Raw genomic sequence first — 22,396 nt, forward strand, 5'->3', positions numbered from 1 at the left:
ATTGAATGAAATCAAAGGTACACAATCTGGGTAATTCGTGAGTCTTTATAATTTTTTTGGGAAAAATTTAATGGTACGAGTATAAAGAGATTGCGGGGCGGGGCGGGTGTGCGAGTGAGAAAAAATTTAATACCGCAACCCGCCCCATAAATCACGGGTTGACATATTTAGGATCCGCACTTTTTTAGAAATGTCTTATATCCGTTATTGAAGGGGCGGGTTGGTGCGGGGTGGGGCGGGTTTGCGGGTATGGGTGTGTTTTGCACACCCCTAACTGCAATCAGCAAAGAATGCCAACAGAGTCTTGGATTGGCTTTGGTTAAATTAATACACCACTAAGTGAGATGCCGATAGCGTTTCAAAAGGAATATCAGCAATTGTTCGAGAAAATAATCCCAACTATCCTAATTCGTTTGCCAAAGTCAACTTTTTCAACATTTTATTTATTCATGGGGCCTGTTATGCTAATTGTTTTTTCATGCTGAAGTATCCTAATTGGATCACAAATACAAGTAAAAGGAGCAAGGTAGAGAGACTGGGTGTCTTGATTCTTCATAGAGACCAAAGGGTAAATATAAAAACTAATAGTTATGCGCTCAGATATATATATATATATACACAACACTTCTGGACAAACCTGTAACAAGTAAAGATAAAGCTAACAGTAGAGGCAACTGCAACAAGCTACCAACAGTCAGGTAGCAAACGGCACCACAATTCAACATATGAAAACACAATGCAACAATATAACACTAACTACATACATACTAATAACATAAGTTGTTATCCCCCAATTACAAAACAACACTCTGTTTAGCAAAGACTTGGTAATTCTATGTTTAACGCCGGCTGTTATGACGTGTTTTGAGTGAATTTTCCTTTCTTTTTTGAAGTTGCTGACTTAAGACGCGACTTTAAACATGTCACGTGCGCGGATGTAAAATGGGTGTGAAGAATAAAACACCGGCCAAATAGAGATAAATAACATCAGTTAAATATCAACTAGTACATGTATTAAGAGAGGGACAAATTACAAGCATGATAATTCATAGAGATCATACTGATATCATACAAACTTACAACATTCTAAAAACGATGTAAAAAGCCACTAATAGGGAGTGACGCCATTTTCTCTATATAATCAGCATCGAGCAAACAGTCTTAAATAACATATGGGCACCTTTTAAGTGTAATATTTATCAGGCAATTATGGATTAACTGACACAGGCACCTTTTCATATACTCCCAACTCTCTAAACCTCCGAGAAAAGATGCAGCGACCACCAAACCTCTGCTGCAAGTAAATGATCAAGGCAAAAAGCAAACCCCCAAGAGGAATAACAACATCCCAAGTAGAGGAGTAAAAATCTGCACCAGGATTCGCATATATGTATGACCCATCATAGTGGTGAGCATACCTGTGAGCCCTATAAAGATCATATGCATGTGGTAGCAATCGGACAAAAGTGTTCCCCATGTAGAATGAACGAGAAAGACTACTCTTTTTTGAGTTCCAGAACATGTTGAGCAGTATTTGAGGCAACAAAAAACCATCCAAAACCAAACCAGCATAAGATTTCAAGTCCCCCCAAAGAGAACGTGGTTGGTAACTAGTAAAGGAAGCCGAAACCATCCCATAATCATCATTTTCGCTGTTCCACAAGTTTACCACCACAGGAACTAAAGCCCCCGCTAGATATAATGGTAAAGCCACAAAGAGAACCTTCCTCTCAGAAGACCACAAGCTCTTTTGATTTCCATCTCTCCATCTTGCTGACCACGTTTTTTGCAGAAGGAGGAATTGCAGCAAGAAAGCTACCATTCCAGTCACTCTAACAATTACCTGTTATAATATTGATTAAATGAATAAATTTACTCTTTCTTGTCAACTTAAGCTTTTTGAATAAGTAGTAATTTAACATAGTATCATAACAAGAGTATAGATTAAACATGGTATTAAAGCAAACTTTTGAAATAAGTGACGATTTAACATTACCTCGTTTGCTTCAAGCCATCCAGCACTTTCACGCAATATGCTCGCCCGACTCCAAGAACTTCTCAAGAACAAGGCTTCAAAGTTCAGCACAAGAGGCACCAACTGGCCTAAAGTGAGAACTGATAGCATGACAAGGGAGATGAAGGGAAGCACATCAGGGTGTTTTTTCACATGAAAGATCTGCAGTACCACAAAAACACATGACAATGTGGTGGAGATAAGTACCATGACAATCTCCACATCCATCCTCCATATGGAATATCCATCCTCGTAAGTTGCAGACAAGTCTAAACGTTCAAAGAAAAGTGGATGAGATTTGTCCCGTGTGCTATTAATGCTTCCCTTGATGTAACCTCCACGCCTTGAATTTAATGAAGGGAATTGAAATTTAACAAGAATCTCACAATCCCAAGAATTATTTCTTGGCATTTGATCGTCAGAGCCAAGATTTCTGCAGCCTACCATACACAAGCTCCCTGTTTCAGCATCATATATCCCTTCAGCCAAAATCTCAAAGGTCTCATATGATGTTGAAGATGCGTTAAACGGAGAGATCCCATTGGACGGTTGAAGGGTTATATAGTAGCTGATATTGACTGTTCCACTATTTTTGAATTTTGGTGGCGTTGCTTCAGAGTCTTGGGAGCTCGAGTACTTATAAAGCATAGCATCAACAGAGATGGGAACAGAATAACCCCATGCGATTCTTCCTTTAGAATTTTTCACTGAGGAATCAAATTGCATGACGGAAATAGAAGACCCATTTGGGTATCTTTCCCCATTTTTCCTAGCAGGCTTCTCAGACTTTGGGCATAACTTTATTGCAGTATCAATTTTTGTATACTCATACTTCAAGTCAGGAACTCCAACCATACGATTCCAAGAACTTCGAAACATGATTCTGTCGAAATAACCAGACTCTTGCATGGTTTTGTTAGTCCAAATTTTCCCCACAATGTCACTAACATCTTTGATTGACCAGATTGCAGGAAATCTCAAGCTCAATTTCGTTGAACAATCACCCACACGAGCATTATCCCAAGATACGGCCACGTCCGAAATTCGGTAAGCAACGATGCAGAGCTGATGCTTTGTCTCATCCCATGATCCTTCCCCGACCAGAGTCGTTTGAGGATTGAAACTCCGGTAAAAACCAACGTAGCTAGTGTTAGGAAACTCCAAGAGAACCCGCATCTTTTCATTCTCCTCAGAACACCCAATCATATACATGGACATGATACGAGGAACAAATCCGATGTCTGCATCAAACAGACTGCAGTTCTTTGCAGAATCGCAGTCTCTGGAATATCTCAAGTTGAACTGATTGACTGCCCTTGAGCATAATTTGTTTTTTGGAAGAGAACTAAGTGATAAACCACGTGGAAGATCATCATTTCCATTATTAAAATCTCCCAAAAATGATGTGTATTTATACTTCAATTGAGGAAGCATAATTACAGAAATTGGCTCAAAGTAGTTTGGATCATCGGTAGAAGTAAAGCTCTCTAAAGTTCCAGTAATCAAACTAGTAATATTATTTGAATTTGTGAGATTATGGAGTTTAAGAACAACAGCAAGATTAAGCGAAGTACCTTCTTTAGTGTAAGCAGAACCTGATCCAACCATACAAAGTTTTCCCTTTGATTCTGACCAGAACCCCTCCAGTTTAAAACTTACCGAACTTCTTTGCGGCCTAGCATACATGACAGTAGAATAGTACGACTGTCGGCCATACGAGTAATCTTCCATCTCGTTGTACTTGTTCCCGTTTGGAAATGTTAGACGCCCTTCAAGCCTGAACAAGCCTGGAACATCAGTGCCATAGACAGACAAGGTGCGAAGTACGATGGAGTTTAGGAAAGTCGACGAGTATGCAAAGGGGTTTGGTTCCAGAAGTGGCTTGCCGCCGATATAGTAACCGTCATGGGATCGCGGAAGAGGAAAGCTTGTGAGGGGACCTTTGTCTGGGGTTGATGAAGGGACGGTTGAAGAACATTTATCGTAGTAATTAGGGTGTAGAGTTGCTAAGGATGAGACCCAGTTCAAATGGAAGGTGATGAAAATGAGGGAAAACATGAGAAGCCATGTTTGTGAAGAGGTGGTCATTGCAGAAGAGTTCAGAACTGCCTTAGCCATAGCTTCTTTCAAGTTCCTAAGACCTGTGAACAAGACCAAGGGGCACCTGTCACACCCCAATTTCAAATAGGATTCTGTAATATTTTCAAATACATAGTATAAAATTTATAAAATTGTCTTTAATTAAATCCAGAGAAATAAACATTCCATTAATTACTTAATATGCCATCAAGCACTTTTTAATTTCTTGTCGTGGCTCATCTTGACTACTGATTACTCTGGCCTTCTATACTTTGATTAGTAATATCAAGGAAAGAAACAAAAAAAAAACAAATGGGGAGAAAAAAAAAATTGGAAAAATTCAGTAAAGTGTGGTTGTCATGCTATCAATTCATCATAAACATCATATAATTGACTCATAACATATCCGGTACCAATCATAACATCATCATAATGGTGCCATGGGAAAACACAATGCGCATACATATTTTATAAACATAAAATCATTGAGTCCAAGGTTGGCTCTATATATTTTGAGGGCTTAAAGACGATAATTTTGAATGAAATGTTTTTTATATTTAAATATTAAGTAAATATAAATACATTTTATTTTAGTTTTTATATTATATTTTTATTTAAAAATTATTTTTCTCACTTTTGAAATTCAATGTTTTACTGCTAATATCAAATCTATATAATTTATTTTTAGTTTCAATTAATTTGTTTATTCTTATCTTTTCTAAATTTTTTTTACATATTCAAATGCATATTTCTAGCAAACATTTATAACTCCAAAAAATATTTTGTATTTGTAAATAAAAGAAATATTATCTATGATATAAAAGAAGAATAGAACCTGGTTTGTCAAATATTTTTTCAGCTTCACTTAATAACAAGATTATCTAATTCTCTCAACCTACACAAGCAAAGTTAAATAATAAAAAAAAAAAAACATAATACTATTTTACAATTTTTTTATTCAACAAAAACATGATTTTTTTAGTATTTTCTTTTGATGGTTGAGAATTTCTTCGGACTTATCTTAGATTGAGACGCACAACACAATTGATCTACTTAAGTTTTTGTGTTTGTTTTTTTTTTTTTTTAATAGTACTTAGTTTTTGTTGACAAAAAATGATAACCTGATATAAGTGATGAAAAAAAAAATAAAAATAAAAAATAATGTTCCACAGCCAATCTCTTGGTGCGGTGCTGCCTTCAAGGTAAGAGACATTATCTACTTACTGAAAAATAAAAAAAATAAAAAATAAAAACAGCCAGGTCGAACTCTCAACATACCTCCCCCAGCCCCTATCATAAAAAAATAAAAATAAAAATAAAAATAAAAAAAGAAGAGGAAAATGTCTTCTTGGTATGACGGTTTGTTTGAATATATATACAGGCATTCTAGAGTCTCTGAAAGGATGAGATTTTTCTTTTCTTTTTCTTTTTCTTTTTCTTTTTCTTTTTTATGATATTAATCGTTGTGTTTTTGGGTCTCTAACTATTGGTTTTTTTATTGAAATTTAAGAGTCTTCAAGTAGAGATAATGAACGACATGTCTTTTGTCAAAATAGTTGCATAAGCCTTATTTAATATATTTTTTTTTTCTACAAACCTTTTTAGTGGGGGACTTATTCCACTCGGCCGCCTATCGGAAGAGTATTAAAAATACATGCATCAATTAGAAAATTTAATTCCGACATATATATATATTAGTAAAATGGATTTGTATTTTATAAATAATTTTTCAGTTAACAGTTGTTGGCAGTTATTAACAGTTATCGATTATTAGCGGTTAATAACCACGCCGCTTGTACACTCTTATAGGCAACCACTTCAAATCAAGTGGCGCATCTTAATCTCATATATGAAAAATGCTACACTTTTTAAATTTGTCACAATCTTATGTAATTCATTTTTTAAAAAAATATGTCACTACATTGTAGGATTGTGACACATAATTTGAGAAACAAATTTGAGATAAATTTTTTAAGAAGCATAGTATTTTACTATTTTTCCTCAAATACCGGTAGCAAAACGTTCATATTAAAAATTGTATTTTTAGGCACTAATCAAAAAATATTAATGGGTGCGTTTGGCACACATTTTGCATTCCTCTTCAATTTTTTTTCTACAAAACAAACATTTTTCACATTTTCATACAAATTCCATCAATCGTTTCTTATTATTATTTAAAACAAAATTCACTTCAAAAACCTTTTTTTAAAACATATTATTGTTTTATTTTTTCTTATTTTTACGTCGCATCAAAACATTTTTTTTTTGAAAAGAATAAACAAAAAATGCCGCCAGAATATATTAAAAAACATTCCCATCATCTGTCCAAGAACTCTTAACAAAAATGATAGGATAAAGAATAAGTTAGTTGTATATTCAAACTCATTGATGTGTACAACTTATTTCAGCAAAAACAACTACATTAATTACGTGCCTAATAAAAATCGAGAACTGGAACTGGAAGCCTAATTCTCATACCTATTACTATAAATTAATTTATTCTTTTTACTAAATTTAGACACAGTTCCTGTTCTTCAAACCAGAAGAACTTGTTTTTTTTTTTTTTTTTTTTTATAATAAGAATCCTCGAAATCAAATATCCATTTATTTAGAAAATAAATGATGTTTCAAACAAAATGGTGGCGTGTACATGCATCCACACACACTCTACAGAGAAAGAGACACGTTTGTAATTTTCCGGCCACTTTCACTAGATTCCAGCAAATTGGCTTTCTTCCGGCAACCTTCGGCGAAATCCGCTTATTTGTGTCTGATTTCGGCCAATTTTGCAAGAATCCGATCATTTTTATCGAATTCCGGCCAAATTGGCCGGAATTCGGTTGCCGGATTCCAACAGATTAGTGTCAGATTCCAGCCTGTCTTGCAAACAAGCTCTGGCTCGTTTCGGATTAGATTGATTCGAGATTAGTTCATATATTAATTGAATAGAGTTTGAACAAATTTTTAGGCCTGTTTATTTGATGAACAGAACTTGTAAAAAATTGTTTCGACTTGTATAAGTTTGTATAATTTCACTTTTATTAATTTTTTAGCATTATTTTTAATTTTGTAACGAAAACATTTGAAGTATTTAAAAGGACAAAAAGATATTCTCTTCATAATGTTATAGATATACTTCAATTATTGTAATTGTACTTACAAAAAAAAAAATATTAAAATTGTAAGTCTTGATATAGTTATTTGTGTATGTGTCTATATGAGTGGGTTATGTATATATGTGTGTAATGTATATCTTTACATAGGGACGGAGCAAGACATTTTAATGGGAGGGGGCCAAATAATTTATTTATTTAAGTATGAGTTAAAGAATATATATATATTTATGAAGGCAAATTTTAAGTAAATTAAACATAACCCAATTTTGATATTTTTATTATTCCCTTCAAATTAAAAATCAATAAGAAAAATTGAAACGAGTTTTTTTGGAAAAAATAAATAAAAAATAAAAAAGAGTAAAGAAAACTGTTGTTCAAAGATTCAGAAAATGAAAAATAAAAAATAAAAAATCGAGAAGTTTTAGTTGGATAAATTGTATGCTTCACGGCATTATCGTAAAGATTTACCTGGATGATATGGCTTTTGAAGATAACATTTTCTTGCTCTTTTTGTTATAACAGCCCACTCTAACTTAGGGGTGTTCAAACGGAGCGGTTATAACCGCTAACCGCTTTTAAAAGTGGTTATAAATAACCGCTAACCGCCTAGGCGGAGGCGGTTAGCGGTTATAGGGTTTTAAAAACGGTTATAAATAACCGCTAATCGCTTATATATATATATATATATATATATATATATATATATATATATATATATATATATATATATATTAAAATAAAATAAAAATAAAAAACCAAAATTTTGTAATTTTTTGGTTTTGAATTTGGTTGTTTTGGATTTGTAATGTCTTTGAGTATTTGGTTATTTGGATTTGTTTGGTTTTGAATTTGGTTATTTGGATTTGAAAAATTAGATTTGGATTTGGTTATGTTTGTGTTTTGGATTTGTAATTTTGTATTTAGATTTGTTAATTTTGTACCAAAGGACAAAAAGTCCAAAAAGTATTAAATATTTTTCTTGAAAAAATTAAAATATGTACAAAAACCGGCCCAAAACCGGTGTAAACCTAGCCCAAAACTGGTGTAAACATAGCCCAAAATCGATCTAAACCCGGCCCAAAACCGGAATTAAAAAGCGGGTTTAAACCGCCGGTTATAACCGCTAACCGGCGGTTATAAAAATAACCGCTAACCGGCGGTTATAAAAATAACCGCCTCTGCCTAGGCGGTTAGCGGTTGCGGTTGGTAAAATAAAATGACCGCTAAGCGGTTAGCGGTTTTAGCCAATAACCGCCAGTTATAACCGCTTGTACACCCATACTCTAACTCGTACAGTAGCCCACTAACTGTTATACAAAACACACTCTATTCTACACAAAACACATTGTAACACTTCGATCCCATATTGGGAAAATAAGTAGCGTACATAGAGTGAGTGGTCTATAAAGATAGTCATTAGTACTAAGTCCCACATCGCCTAATTATTAGGTAAAATTGGGTTTTATAATGAATTTTAAGGGAACTCCAAATTGACTAGTCATTTTGGGGTGATAGCGCAAATGTGGCTAGCGTTTTTCCTTGGGTCGTTACAAATAGTATCCGAGCTACCTAGTAATGGCAGGCCATGTGGTATTGGAGTACTGCATGACGTGACCTTGGAGATGACGTCAAGAGTTTAAGAGGAGGAGTTTATAACACCCCGGTTCCATCTTGGGAAGATAAGTAGCCAACATAGAGTAGGTGGTTTATAAAGATAGTCATGAATACTACGTCCTACATCGCCTAGTTATTAGGTGAAATTGGCTTTATAAGGAATTATAAGGGAACTCTAAATTGACTAATCCTTTTGGGGTGTAGCGCAGATGTACCTAGCGCTCTTCCTTAAGTCGTTACACACATTCTGTTAAACACAACACAAAATAAATGAAACATATATCTTTTAGACTTTTCTAATGTCATCTGGCTATATTGAAATGAATCCTCATTTTACATATTTTTGTCATGCATCCTTAGAAAATCGAGCTTTGCTAGGCATGTGACTCATCAAGTCCACACCTTTCTTTTTTCAATACACTGCTTTACTGAAGTACCCATTTCATCTAGTTTGAACAAAACCTTTATAATTTTGTAAAGCTCATTCCATTGTTACCATTCTTAAACACGTTTGTTGCTACCCATAAAATATTAAAGGAAAAAGTTTTGACAATAAAACTATCGTTCCAAATAAGATGAAACCAGTTGCAGATATGATAAAAGGGAAGGGGCCAAAAAAAATTCTTAGCTGAAATTGGGTAAGGCCAAAAATATTTAGTGAATATAGCCAAAAAAATTTATTAGTAGGGCTAGCATAATTTGTTGAGAAGGGCATACGGTTTAAAATTATTATTATTATTATTATTATTATTTTAGACTTTTTTAAGAAATTAATTTCAGCCATTATCTTCTTTAGTATAAATTACGTATGGCAGTCTATCCCAAATATTCCATAGCAGCAACTACAGGTTGCCCAAATCCAAACAAAACTTCTCCACAAATTAGTCTATTCTATTCTTTCTTTATTTTTCATTTGTATATATATATATATAAAATTTGGGCAACCTTATAATTTTTTTTTTTTTTTTGGGGGGGGAGGGGGGCGGGGGGCATGGCCCTTTCCTCTGTCATTGTCTATACATACTATCAAATAAACATATATACTATAGATTAGATTGTTTAAGATTTGAATTAATTCATCTAATTGCCTCAAATAAAAATTCTTAAAAATAATTAATTAATTAATAATTTGTATGAATTTATTATCAAATATTAAACAATTACAAATGAACTAATAATTGGCATGTTCTCTTACAATTGCATGTCCAAAATGCATGCAATATGACCATGCAATTACACTGGATTTCAATCCCACTCCCGAATTAAGGCATTTTATTATCACACACACTCTCTCTCCTTCCGTAACTTCTCTTCGCCGTCTTTTGTTTCTCGTAACTCCTTTGATTATATAAAAATATAATAAATATTTGGCGGTTTTTCATTCGAGTTAAACACTAAAAAATGTTTTTCAAACCACAAACCCTAAACAACAAACTCTAAGCTTGCTCAAGATTTTTTTTTTGCTCTTGATAATTTTCCATTAACATCTAGATAGTCCTCATCTATATTGCACATATATACAAATATACATGCATATAAAATAACAATCTAACACAAGCAATATTTTTGGTCAATTAACATGTGAAATTTCTGCAACATGCATGCATGCATTTTACATACTATATGCATGCACAACAATACATTATTCAAAAACATAAATATAATTAAAATGCAAATACACCTAAAATAGCAATTTAAACTTTTTAACTAGCTAGATGGAAATACTATGGTGGCAAGAATGTGGAGGAGTGTTGGTGGTAATGGTGGCGGAAGCAAAACCAACAGGGGAGGAAGCTGGCCGAATAGAGAGAGAGAGAGAGAGAGAGAGAGAGAGAGAGAGAGGCATACCGTACGTTGTGGGTGGCCGAAGGAGAGGACGCAGCAGTGCCCAGCCGTGAGCTAGTAAAAAAAATGAGTGGGCATAAGACACCACTGCACTTCGACCATGCCCTTCCATGAAACCCCTCGTTCCTTTTAAGTCACATATTTTTTTAATAGTATTAACAAATAAATAAAAACATGTATTTCTTATATATTTAAAAGACAAATGATACTTTTAAATATTGAATTAACGAAATTCCTATAACCCAAATTATGCGAAAATGATACATGTGACTGTGTTTCATGATAAACCCTTTTTCCTTTTCCTTTCTTTTTTAAATTGTCCACAAAGATCTTATTAATTATAATTATAAACATAAAACATCTTGATAATGCTATATATATATGAGAAATGATTAAAACACTCACACTACACAACAATGACACAACACTAAGGCACAACGGAGTGGGGCCCACACATGGACCCCACTCCATTGTGCCTTGGTGTTGTGTCATTGTTGTATAGTGTGAGTGTAAGGATCACTCCCCTATATATATATATATGTGTGTGTGTGTGTGTGTGTGTGTGTGTGTGTGTGTAATACTATATTTGAGCTATAGCTGATGAGAAATGATCCCTATTCTCATTTCTCACAACAGCGTAACAACAAGCTGACGTGACTGGTAATATTTTATTATTTTTTTTGTTTTCTTTTCTTTTCTTTTTGTAAAAAAATAATAAAATATTACCAGCCACGTCAGCTTGTTGTGGGGCTGTTGTGAAAAATGAGTGTAGGGATCATTTCTCATAGCTGATATATAGAATGTATGAAAATCCTCTTACGATGCTGGATGTCATGCCACGTAGTCGACCAAAAGAAATAATTAAAACTCGAGCGTTCACTATTGTCCCACGTTGAGAAGATGCGACAAATTTGTCTTTCTTATAACTTCCTATACTCACAACACCAATTGTCGAGCTCGGTAACGTGGGCTTGTAACCAAGTGGGACTCTGAGGTGGTTGGACGTTGCTTGGGTTTCTCTGTCGGGAATTGGTGACCGTTGATTTGTTCACCACCACCGGTGTGAAGTCTGGAGTCGCACGCCCCTTGCCCCTGGGGTCACAGGGGATCTCCCACCCATCACGGGTGGGTAGTCATACAAATCAAGGATAAAAAACTCTCGGATGGGGGAATTATTTCCCCTCATGCAAATCAACTGATGATGATGCCCAATCGCCCAATCCCAGCGTGCCACTGGTTTCCCCTGTACTCACAACCACCTTTTTCCAAACCCCAATAATAATTATTATTATTAAATTTTAATTTTAAAAGTTACATCGCATATGTATCATTTAAAAATTAGTATACACATTAGATAGGGTTGGCAATTTTTGACACGACCCGCGAACCCGACACGGGAAAATAAGGTTAGGGTTTACTGTAATCGGGTTCGGGTCATAATCGGGTCAACCCGATTATGACACGAATGTGACCCGGTTAAGTTTTTTTTTAAAAAAAAAAAAAAACTAGTCTATTCTAACTCTAACACTAACACGCTAACCCGGCTAACCCGACTAACCCGACTAACCCGACTAACCTGAAATCAAAAAGTTCAGAAAAGTGAGAAAACTCAAAACTCAAAACTGAATCTCTGGACTCTGATATTCTAATTTCTGATTCGGTGATTCCTGAGAAGTGAGAACTGAGAACAGTGAGAAGTGAGAAGTGAGATTCGAGAAGTGAGAAACAGAGAGAGGGCCGAAAGTTCGAAACGGTGGAACCCTAGCACAGTAGCACTCCCGTCGGCCCGCTCTCCGCCCGCCCGCCCACCGCACTCCGCACGCCCGACCGGCGCGACTGCCAACCACTCGGCCTTTTCCAGTTTTCTTCCTCTGACGGAAGACCCTCTGACCCAGCAGCACTTGATGGTAACAGCGACGAAGACGGAAGACCCAGTGCTTGAGCCTTGATGGTAATAGCGTCAGCGAGTCGGCAACGAAGAAGGAAGACCCAGAGTCCCAGACGGCCAGACCTAGCGGCTGAAAGCCTGAAATTGCTGAATCAGTGAATCGTGTTACCCGGGTCGTGTTCAGGTTCTGCAACTCAACCCGATTAATAATCGGGTCGGGTTCGTGTCGAACCCGATTGTGTAATCGGGTCAGTCGGGTCGACACGAACCCGACCCGCCGACCCGAATTACCAACTCTAACATTAGATGTAATTAAATAATTTCAGTGAAATGACTTCTTCTTCGTTTTACTTGAAATATAGAAAATCCTATTTTCAGCCTCATGGGCTGGCCAGTAATACCCCCAACCACATTTTTTTTTTTTTTTTTTTTTTTTTTTTTTTTTTTTTCAGATGAGCAAATACATATCTTGTTAAGCATGTGAGCTGGTACTTCTACGATCTTTTTGAGCTGACCAGAGATCATGTTTGGCAAGAAGTCTGTATATGAGTAATGTTTGGTGCATAACAAATGTACACACTTTGTACAACAAAGTCAACATGAAAATTAAAAAAAATAAAAAAAAAAATCTGGACAAATCAGATATGGAGGGGAAATTAGATTTTTTTTAAAATTAAAAAAAATATTTAAAAAAATTTTTAGAGTCAATTTTGTTGTACAAAGTATGTACATTTGTTGTGCAGCAAACATTACTCGTCTATATATAAGCAATCATGTGGTAAATTTTCCAATATGTGAAAATTGTTATTGTGTTTTTAGCAATGTTTTGTGTTTGAATTATTTGTTAATATTTTTTTTTTTTGAAAATAAAAAATAAGAATTTTAATAAACGAACCTCCAAATCTCAAGAACTAAGCAAATTAAAAAAGATCCGGTGCAAGACCTCTGCTCTATAGCATCGAATCTTAATGCCAAGAAGGTTGTGCATGTTAAATTTTAAAGTGTATTTTCTAGAATCCACAGTTATTAATTTTCTTATTTTGAGTGATGTAGTGAGGAATTAATGTAATTTTAAATGTGGAGGGACTCACTTGCACATGATGGATGACACATGTCATTCTCTCCTTCTTAACCTTTCTACCCTACCATCTTCTACCTTGGTCATCTAACCATCACTACCCTCATTCAACCCACTTCATCTTTCAATACAATCTTATACTTTCCCAAGGAACTTTATTATCATTTCATGTACAAATTCGTTGTTCTTCCTTGGTCACATGAACAGTCATGCTTATCTTCTTAAGTTAAGTGTAAGAATACTCTAGAACCCTTCCCTAACCCTTATATATACCCTAAGCATGCTTCCAAGTCTCTCATTCCATCATATCCCACCAAAACTTTCTTCTATCTTGTGCAAGTGTTGTCCAACCCAAGTTTTTTCTATTACTGTATTATTTCATAAATAAGAAGTACATTTTCCATTTAGTTTTGATCTTTCTTCTACTTTTGGTTGTGAGTCCTTGGGCTAGTGTAACTTTGTTGCACTACTTGAGAATCGGTTGTTCCTAATATTTGGACACCTTATTTCTCCACAGTGCACCCAAAAATTCAGCTTGACTCTTCAAAGGAGGCAGTTTATAAATTTAATATCATTTAAACATTTATCTTCTCATAGTCAAAGATACGTAAAATTTTATTATAGTTGTTTGGTCTTTGAACTTTTTCAAGTTCATGAATTTTTATTTGGGGTAGAAAGGATATATATGTAATATGTTACAAACTAGTAAGGGTAAAAATGCAGCCATATAATAACCGCCCGCATATATATACTATTCGTACGTAACCGCTATCAGCACCTGCGGATATCAAAACCCATTATCCCCGTAAAGGGGTTAGACTCTATATATATATATACCTTTGAAGATTTTCAAGATTGGTAGGCGGGACACAATCAACTGCAATCAGCAAAGAATGCCAACAGAGTCTTGGATTGGCTTTGGTTAAATTAATACACCACTAAGTGAGATGCCGATAGCGTTTCAAAAGGAATATCAGCAATTGTTCGAGAAAATAATCCCAATTATCCTAATTCGTTTGCCAAAGTCAACTTTTTCAACATTTTATTTATTCATGGGGCCTGTTATGCTAATTGTTTTTTCATGCTGAAGTATCCTAATTGGATCACAAATACAAGTAAAAGGAGCAAGGTAGAGAGACTGGGTGTCTTGATTCTTCATAGAGACCAAAGGGTAAATATAAAAACTAATAGTTATGCACTCAGATATATATATATATATATATATATATATATATATATACACAACACTTCTGGACAAACCTGCAACAAGTAAAGATAAAGCTAACAGTAGAGGCAACTGCAACAAGCTACCAACAGTCAGATAGCAAACGGCACCACAATTCAACATATGAAAACACAATGCAACAATATAACACTAACTACATACATACTAATAACATAAGTTGTTATCCCCCAATTACAAAACAACACTCTGTTTAGCAAAGACTTGGTAATTCTATGTTTAACGCCGACTGTTATGACGTGTTTTGAGTGAATTTTCCTTTCTTTTTTGAAGTTGCTGACTTAAGACGCGACTTTAAACATGTCACGTGCACGGATGTAAAATGGGTGTGAAGAATAAAACACCGGCCAAATAGAGATATATAACATCAGATAAATATCACCTAGTACATGTATTAAGAGAGGAACAAATTACAAGCATGATAATTCATAGAGATCATACTGCTAACATACAAACTTACAACATGCTAAAACGATGTAAAAAGCCACTAATTAATAGGGAGTGATGCCATTTTCTCTATATAATTAGCATCGAGCAAACAGTCCTGAATAACACATGGGCACCTTTTAAGCGTAATATTTCTCAGGCAATTATGGATCAACTGACACAGGCACCTTTTCATATACTCCCAACTCTCTAAACCTCCAAGGAAAGATGCAGCGACCACCAAACCTCTGCTGCAAGTAAATGATCAAGGCAAAAAGCAAACCCCCAAGAGGAATAACAACATCCCAAGTAGAGGAGTAAAAATCCGCACCAGGATTCGCATATATGTATGACCCATCATAGTAATGAGCATACTTGTGAGCCCTGTAAAGATCATATGCATGTGGTAGCAATCGGACAAAAGTGTTCCCCATGTAGAATGAACGAGAAAGACTACTCTTTTTTGAGTTCCAGAACATGTTGAGCAGTATTTGAGGCAACAAAAAACCATCCAAGACCAAACCAGCATAAGATTTCAAGTCCCCCCAAAGAGAACGTGGTTGGTAACTAGTAAAGGAAGCTGAAACCATCCCATAATGATCATTTTCACTGTTCCACAAGTTTACCACCACAGGAACTAAAGCCCCCGCTAGATATAATGGTAAAGCCACAAAGAGGACCTTCCTCTCAGAAGACCACAAGCTCTTTTGATTTCCATCCCTCCACCTTGCTGACCACGTTTTTTGCAGAAGACGGAATTGCAGCAAGAAAGCTACCATTCCAGTCACTCTAACAATTACCTGTTAGAATATTGATTAAATTAATAAATTTACTCTTTCTTATTAGCTTAAACTTCTTGAATAAATAGTGATTTAACATGGTGTCATAACAAGAGTAGAGATTAAACAAGGTATTAAAGCAAACTTTTGAAATAAGTGACGATTTAACATTACCTCGTTTGCTTCAAGCCATCCGGCACTTTCACGCGATATGCTCCGCCGACTCCAAGAACTTTTCAAGAACAAGGCTTCAAAGTTCAGCACAAGAGGCCCCAACTGGCCTAAAGTGAGAACTGATAGCATGACAGGGGAGATGAAGGGAAGCACATCAGGGTGTTTTTTCACATGAAAGATCTGCAGTACCACAAAAACACATGACAATGTGGTGGAGATAAATACCATGACAATCTCCACATCCATCCTCCATATGGAATATCCATCCACGTAAGTTGCAGACAAGTCTAAACGTTCAAAGAAAAGTGGATGAGATTTGTCCCGTGTGCTATTAATGCTTCCCTTGATGTAACCTCCACGCCTTGAATTTAATGAAGGGAATTGAAATTTAACAAGAATCTCACAATCCCAAGAATTATTTCTTGGTATTTGATCGTCAGAGCCAAGATTTCTGCAGCCTACCATACACAAGCTCCCTGTTTCAGCATCATATATCCCTTCAGCCAAAATCTCAAAGGTCTCATATAATGTTGAAGATACGTTAAACGGAGAGATCCCATTGTACGACTGAAGGCTTATATGGTAGCTGATATTGACTGGTCCACTATTGCTTAAATTTGGTGGCGCCGCTTCAGAGTCTTGGGAGCTTAAGTACTCATAAAACTTGTCACCAACAGAGATGGGAACTGAATAACCCCATGCGATTCTTCCTTTAGAATTTTTCACTACGGAATCAAATCGCATGACAGAAATAGAAGACCCATTTTTCCTAGCAGGCTTCTCAGACTTGGGGCATGACTTCATTGCAGTATCAATTTTTGTATACTCATACTTCAAGTCAGGAACTCCAGTCATACGATTCCGAGAACTTCGAAACATGATTCTGTCGAAATAACCAGACTCTTGCATGGTTTTGTTAGTCCAAATTTTCCCCAGAATGTCACTAACATCTTTGATTGACCAGATTGCAGGAAACCTCAAGCTCAATTTTGTTGAACAATCACCCACACGAGCATTATCCCAAGATCCCGCCACGCCCGAAATTCGGCAAGCAACGATGCATAGCTGATGCTTTGTCTCATCCCATGATCCTTCCCCGACCAGAGTCGTTTGAGGATTGAAACTCCGGTAAAAACCAACGTAGCTAGTGTTAGGAAACTCCAAGAGAACCCGCATCCTTTCTTTCTCCTCAGAACACTCAATCATATACATGGACATGATACGAGGAACAAATCCGACGTCTGCATCAAACAGACTGCAGTTCTTTGCAGAATCGCAGTCTCTGGAATATCTCAAGTTGAACTGATTGACTGCCCTTGAGGCTACTGAGCATAATTTGTTTTTTGGAAGAGCACTAAGTGATAAACCTTGTGGAAGATCATCATTTCCATTATTTAAATCTCCCAAAACTGATGTGTATTTATACTTCATTTGAGGAAGCATAATTACAGAAATTGGCTCAAAGTAGTTTTGATCATCGGTAGGACTCAAGCTCTCTAAAGTTCCAGTAATCAAACTAGTAATACTATTTGAATTTGTGAGATTATGGAGTTTAAGAACAACAGCAAGATTGAGCAAAGTACCTTCTTTAGTGTAAGCAGAACCTGATCCAACCATACACAGTTTTCCCTTTGATTCTGACCAGAACCCCACCAGTTTAAAACTTACCGACCTTCTTTGAGGCATAGAATTGTACGACTGTCGGCCATACGAGAAATGTTCCATCTCGTTGTACTTATTCCCGTTTGGAAATGTTAGACGCCCTTCAAGCCTGAACAAGCCTGGAACATCAGTGCCATAGACAGACAAGGTGCGAAGTAAGATGGAGTTTAAGAAAGTCGACCAGTATGCAAAGGGGTTTGGCTCCAGAACTGGCTCGCCGCCGATATAGTAACCGTCATGGGATCGCGGAAGAGGAAGCTCTGTGAGGGGAGTTTTGTCTAAGGCGGATGAAGGGACGGTTGAAGAACAATGATCGTAGTAGTCAGGGGGTTGAGTTGCTAAGGATGAGACCCAGTTCAAATGGAAGGTGATGAAAAGGAGGAAAAACATGAGAAGCCATGTTTGTGAAGAGGTGGTCATTGCAGAAGAGTTCAGAACTGCCTTAGCCATAGATTCTTTCTTGTTCCTAAAACATGAGAAGCCATATTTTTAGTACTAAAAAAAATAATAATAAAATAAAATTGGGGAGAAAAATATAATAAATTTGGGAAAAGAAATATTTGCATGCAGAAAAATTATGATTTACAAGTCATATTAGTTCATGAACATCATTACTTTGGAACTTCCAATAAGAATTAAAAAACTTTGGAAGCATAATTTCATAATAATCATTAATCATTAATCATTATGACTTGAAAATAAATCACATCTTTTATTTTGCTTTTCATGAACAAATTTCGTTCCTGTTTTCATAAACATCTTTATCTCGTGTACATGTTTACCCCTTGGACCATTTTCACATTTCTTAAACCTTGAGCAGTGCAGGTTAGCTTGTATTGAAGGACCATGGTTAGAAAAAAAGGATTTTTTCTCCCTTCCTCATCTTTGTTCTTGTGTACGTATGTCTCACTAGTGGTTGTGTCTTTACTGAGGAGCTGTCTTGGGCCTCCTACTTCTTGACTGCCGAAGGATTCTAGAGCATTTGGAGTGGTTTTGATAATTTTCTGGAGAAAGATGGTTCAGAGAAAAAGAAAAGTGTCTTCTTGGCTGACTTGGCTTGACGGTTTGTTTGTATATGTGGGCGTTCTAGAGTCTCTGGAAGGGTGAGATTTTTCTTTTCTTTTCTTTTCTTCTTTATGATATTAATCGTTGTATTTTTAGGTTTCTAACTATTGATTTTTTTATGAAAATTTAAGAGTTTCCAAATTGAGATAATGAACGACATGTCTTTTTTTTCTACAAACCTTTTTTGTGGAGGACTATTGCCACTCGGGCTGCCTAGTGGAAGAATATTAAAAATACATGCATCAATTAGAAAATTTTCCGACATTTATAATATATATAACTTAGTAAAATGCATTTGTCAAATTAAAGTTTTCAAGTGTTTACTTACATGAAATCCAGCATATTATATGAAAAATGCCCCTTTCACCTTAGACCCTCCATGCCTTCGTCTTTGTTGTTTGCTTAAGAGGAGAATATGATATTTGATTTTAAAGAGAGTAAGAGACGTGAGAGGAAGATAGAAATCTCTTTTTGTTTCATTTGAAGGTGAAAGAAAGATGTTTTTTTGAAAGGGAAAGAAAGATGTTAAATAAGAAAGAAGGGCTTGTCGTGAGATGCAATCAGCCCCAACAGCATGCCTTCTTAATAATAAAAAATTTATCAAAACTTAAAAATTATATATATATATAAAATAATAATTATTAAAAAGCAAAATATATTAAAAACTTAAAAAAAAGAAAAAAAAAAAAAGAAAAAAAAAAAGGGGTGGCCAACCACCCCATATTAAAGCATGCGGTAGTGAAAACTACCGCATGCATGCTGTAGTAAAAACTACCGCATGCATGCTGTAGTAGAAAATGGTATACAACATGCCCTTTTAATAATAAAAAATTTGTTAAAACTTCAAAATTATTAAAAAGCAGAAAAATATTAAAAACTGAAAAAAAAAAAAAAAAAAAAAAAGGTGGAATGCCACCCCATATTATTTTTTTTTAAAAAAATGTTTTTTACTTTTCAATAATAATTTTTTTTTATAATTTTTAAGTTTTAATAATTTTTTTATTATTCAGTTTTTAAAATGAAAAATGGTACCGTTTAGTGAAAAACTTTATAGTGGAGCATGCAAGCCAGATCCGAAGGGTTATTGATTTAGAAGGCTAATTTTAATACAAGTAATGCTATGTACTATATTTTTATCTCACAGATATCTCACAATGCTGACGTGCATCAGCCTTTTCGTGTAACGACAGTCATGAGCCAAGCAATTCACAGCTGGCAGGTTATTTTAGAGGGTCCGGCTATTGCTAATGTGCTTTATCTAAAACTACAGACAACCAAAGATTGAGATTTAACCATTACTAATTTTAACCAAACGTCGTCGTTCTTTAATGTCCAAGCAAACGTTTGCTCAAGCCGTGACTTGACGAAGCCGTTTTTGATGAAAAATTTTCTATTTATTTTTCTTGGTCTTTACCGGTGCTGCCTAGTTTACCATGTTAATGGAGTTGGCATGTTAGCCATTCACAGTAAGAGCAGTCGCAAGCCATCCCTCTATCAGTAAGGTTGGCTACAAGCCACCCCTTGTTAGTGTGAGTGGTGGAGAGAGGATATCCACATCCCATCTCCATCTTTGGTGAAGGGGCAACCTCCACCTTGTAGAGGCCAATCTTCACTTTATTTTTTATTTTGTTAATTAAAGTAAAGGAGGCTGGCCTCCACTTGTTCATGTACATGAAAAATTGAACCTTATTTTTAAATTTGAGTTTTCACTTGTATTTAAAAACAATACATGTATTTTCAAAATATTCTTATATGAAGGTGAGAAAAATTTCCTAAAAGAATTTTATATTTTATGTTTTGAAAAGTGTTTTCCAAAACGAAAAATTGAAAAGTATTCTCCCTTATCTTGTTATATTGGTCATTATGCTTCCATGACTAATTTGATAAAGAAATGACTCATTCACTTGACTTTTTAGTCTTGCTAGCCCACATAGTCAATATGAAAGTTGGAGATTGTAGTTGTCTTCCAAATTTATTTATTTATTTTCACATCTGAGAAAGTAAGCATGTGTGTTCAAAACATTTTATAAGGTGAGTGAGGTTCTCTAAAAGTTTTTTTATTTCCTGAAATAGTGTTTTGTGTTTTGTTTTGAAAAAAGTGTTATAAGCAAAAACCACAAATGAAAAAAACTCGGCTTCTAATTTGCAAAGTGTTTTCGGTGTCTTATTGGGCTATGTAACCTTTGTAAGCAAAAGAGATTTAGAGCATTTCCAGGAGACACTCTATAACTTGTTCATTTTCCTAAATTAAAGGAAAGTTTCAAAAAAAAAAAAAAAAAAGTAATAAAAGTCATAAAAGTAGATATCTTATATCCTTGTTTGGTTCGTGGAATGACTATTCTATTAGGAAAATAAATAATTATTCCTGTGAATAGAATGTGGTGGAATGGAATAACTATTCATATTCTTTTGTTTGGTAATAAATCACACATTTTAATCGAAATTTAAAGAAAATTATTAAAGAAACCCTACATTATTTTTTTTTAAAAAAAAAAAAAATCAAACTAAAAAAAAACAAAAAAAAAAAAGAAGAAATAAAATGGTGGGTGGCCGACCACCCATTGTTGAACCAGAGGCCACCCACAACGAGAACTGGGTGTGGCCTGTGCCACCCCTAGTTGCTCTGAGGGTGGTCGCACCACCCCCCCCCCCCCCCCCAGGCATTTCGGGGGTGGTGCGACCACCCCTGGCCCTCCACAGTGGCAGGCTAGGGTTTAGTTTTTTTTTTCTTTTTTTTTTTTCTTTCTTTTTTTGGGGATAATTACACTTAACCCCCCTGATTTATCCACGGTGTGGCGATTTACCAAAAATTGGTACATGAGCCTCCCGAACTTGCCAACATGTGACAAAATCGACCTTCTGTCCAGTTGCCCGTCCGATTGGACGGAAAGTCGATCACTTGCAAGTCACGTGACCGTTTAAGACGAATTGCCTCCCCAAAATACCCCCGCCTCATCCAGCCTTTATACCCCCATGCATGTTAGACTTTTCGAAATGAGAGGGACCGGTTTTCGCAACGGCTCTGCAAGAACTAGGAACTAGGGTTTTCAAAGTAAGCTTCCGATTTTCGACATTTCTGACCAATTTCGCACCGTTTCCCGGAGATGCAACCATCAGGCACTGCTTCTACGGAGCCGAATTCGACAAGGAGTGGGGCAACTACTGCAGTAAAGCCGATCTGTTATTGCGAGCGTCCGGCTTGTATGTTAACCTCCTACACTGAAAATTTTTTCGGTAGAAGGTTTCTAAAATGCCAGAATTACAAGTTAATTTAGGGTTTAGACTTTTAAGTGTATATTTTCAGCTGGGTATGTCGCATATCTGTTAACCGAAAATCTACAGCAATTTTTAAGAAGAGCAATGCTGCTTAGTTCAATTCTACCTTTTACTGTACTTATATAAAAATTAAAAAT

The 22,396-nt window shown here is 35.5% G+C and overlaps 1 protein-coding gene across 5 annotated transcripts; it reads right to left on the minus strand.

Moving 5' to 3' along the window:
• Positions 1 to 987: 987 nt before the first annotated feature.
• Positions 988 to 19,498, minus strand: LOC133876547 (uncharacterized). Of its 5 annotated transcripts, none has more exons than XM_062314845.1 (3): positions 19,312 to 19,498; positions 1,997 to 4,155; positions 988 to 1,843 (listed from the first exon to the last, which is right to left on the minus strand). In XM_062314845.1, exons 2-3 carry the CDS (start codon positions 4,130 to 4,132, stop codon positions 1,208 to 1,210), a joined length of 2,772 nt encoding a protein of 923 aa, XP_062170829.1. In that variant the 5' UTR covers positions 4,133 to 4,155; positions 19,312 to 19,498; the 3' UTR covers positions 988 to 1,207. The 5 variants fall into 5 exon arrangements, with proteins under 5 accessions (XP_062170829.1, XP_062170827.1, XP_062170828.1 ...); XM_062314843.1 differs by having other exon boundaries at positions 1,997 to 4,178; XM_062314844.1 differs by lacking the exons at positions 988 to 1,843; positions 1,997 to 4,155 and adding exons at positions 15,242 to 16,103; positions 16,257 to 18,384 and having other exon boundaries at positions 19,312 to 19,492.
• Between the last annotated feature and the right edge of the window lie 2,898 nt (positions 19,499 to 22,396).

This window comes from Alnus glutinosa, chromosome 8 (assembly GCF_958979055.1).
Source record: "Alnus glutinosa chromosome 8, dhAlnGlut1.1, whole genome shotgun sequence".
Taxonomy (NCBI): domain Eukaryota; kingdom Viridiplantae; phylum Streptophyta; class Magnoliopsida; order Fagales; family Betulaceae; genus Alnus; species Alnus glutinosa.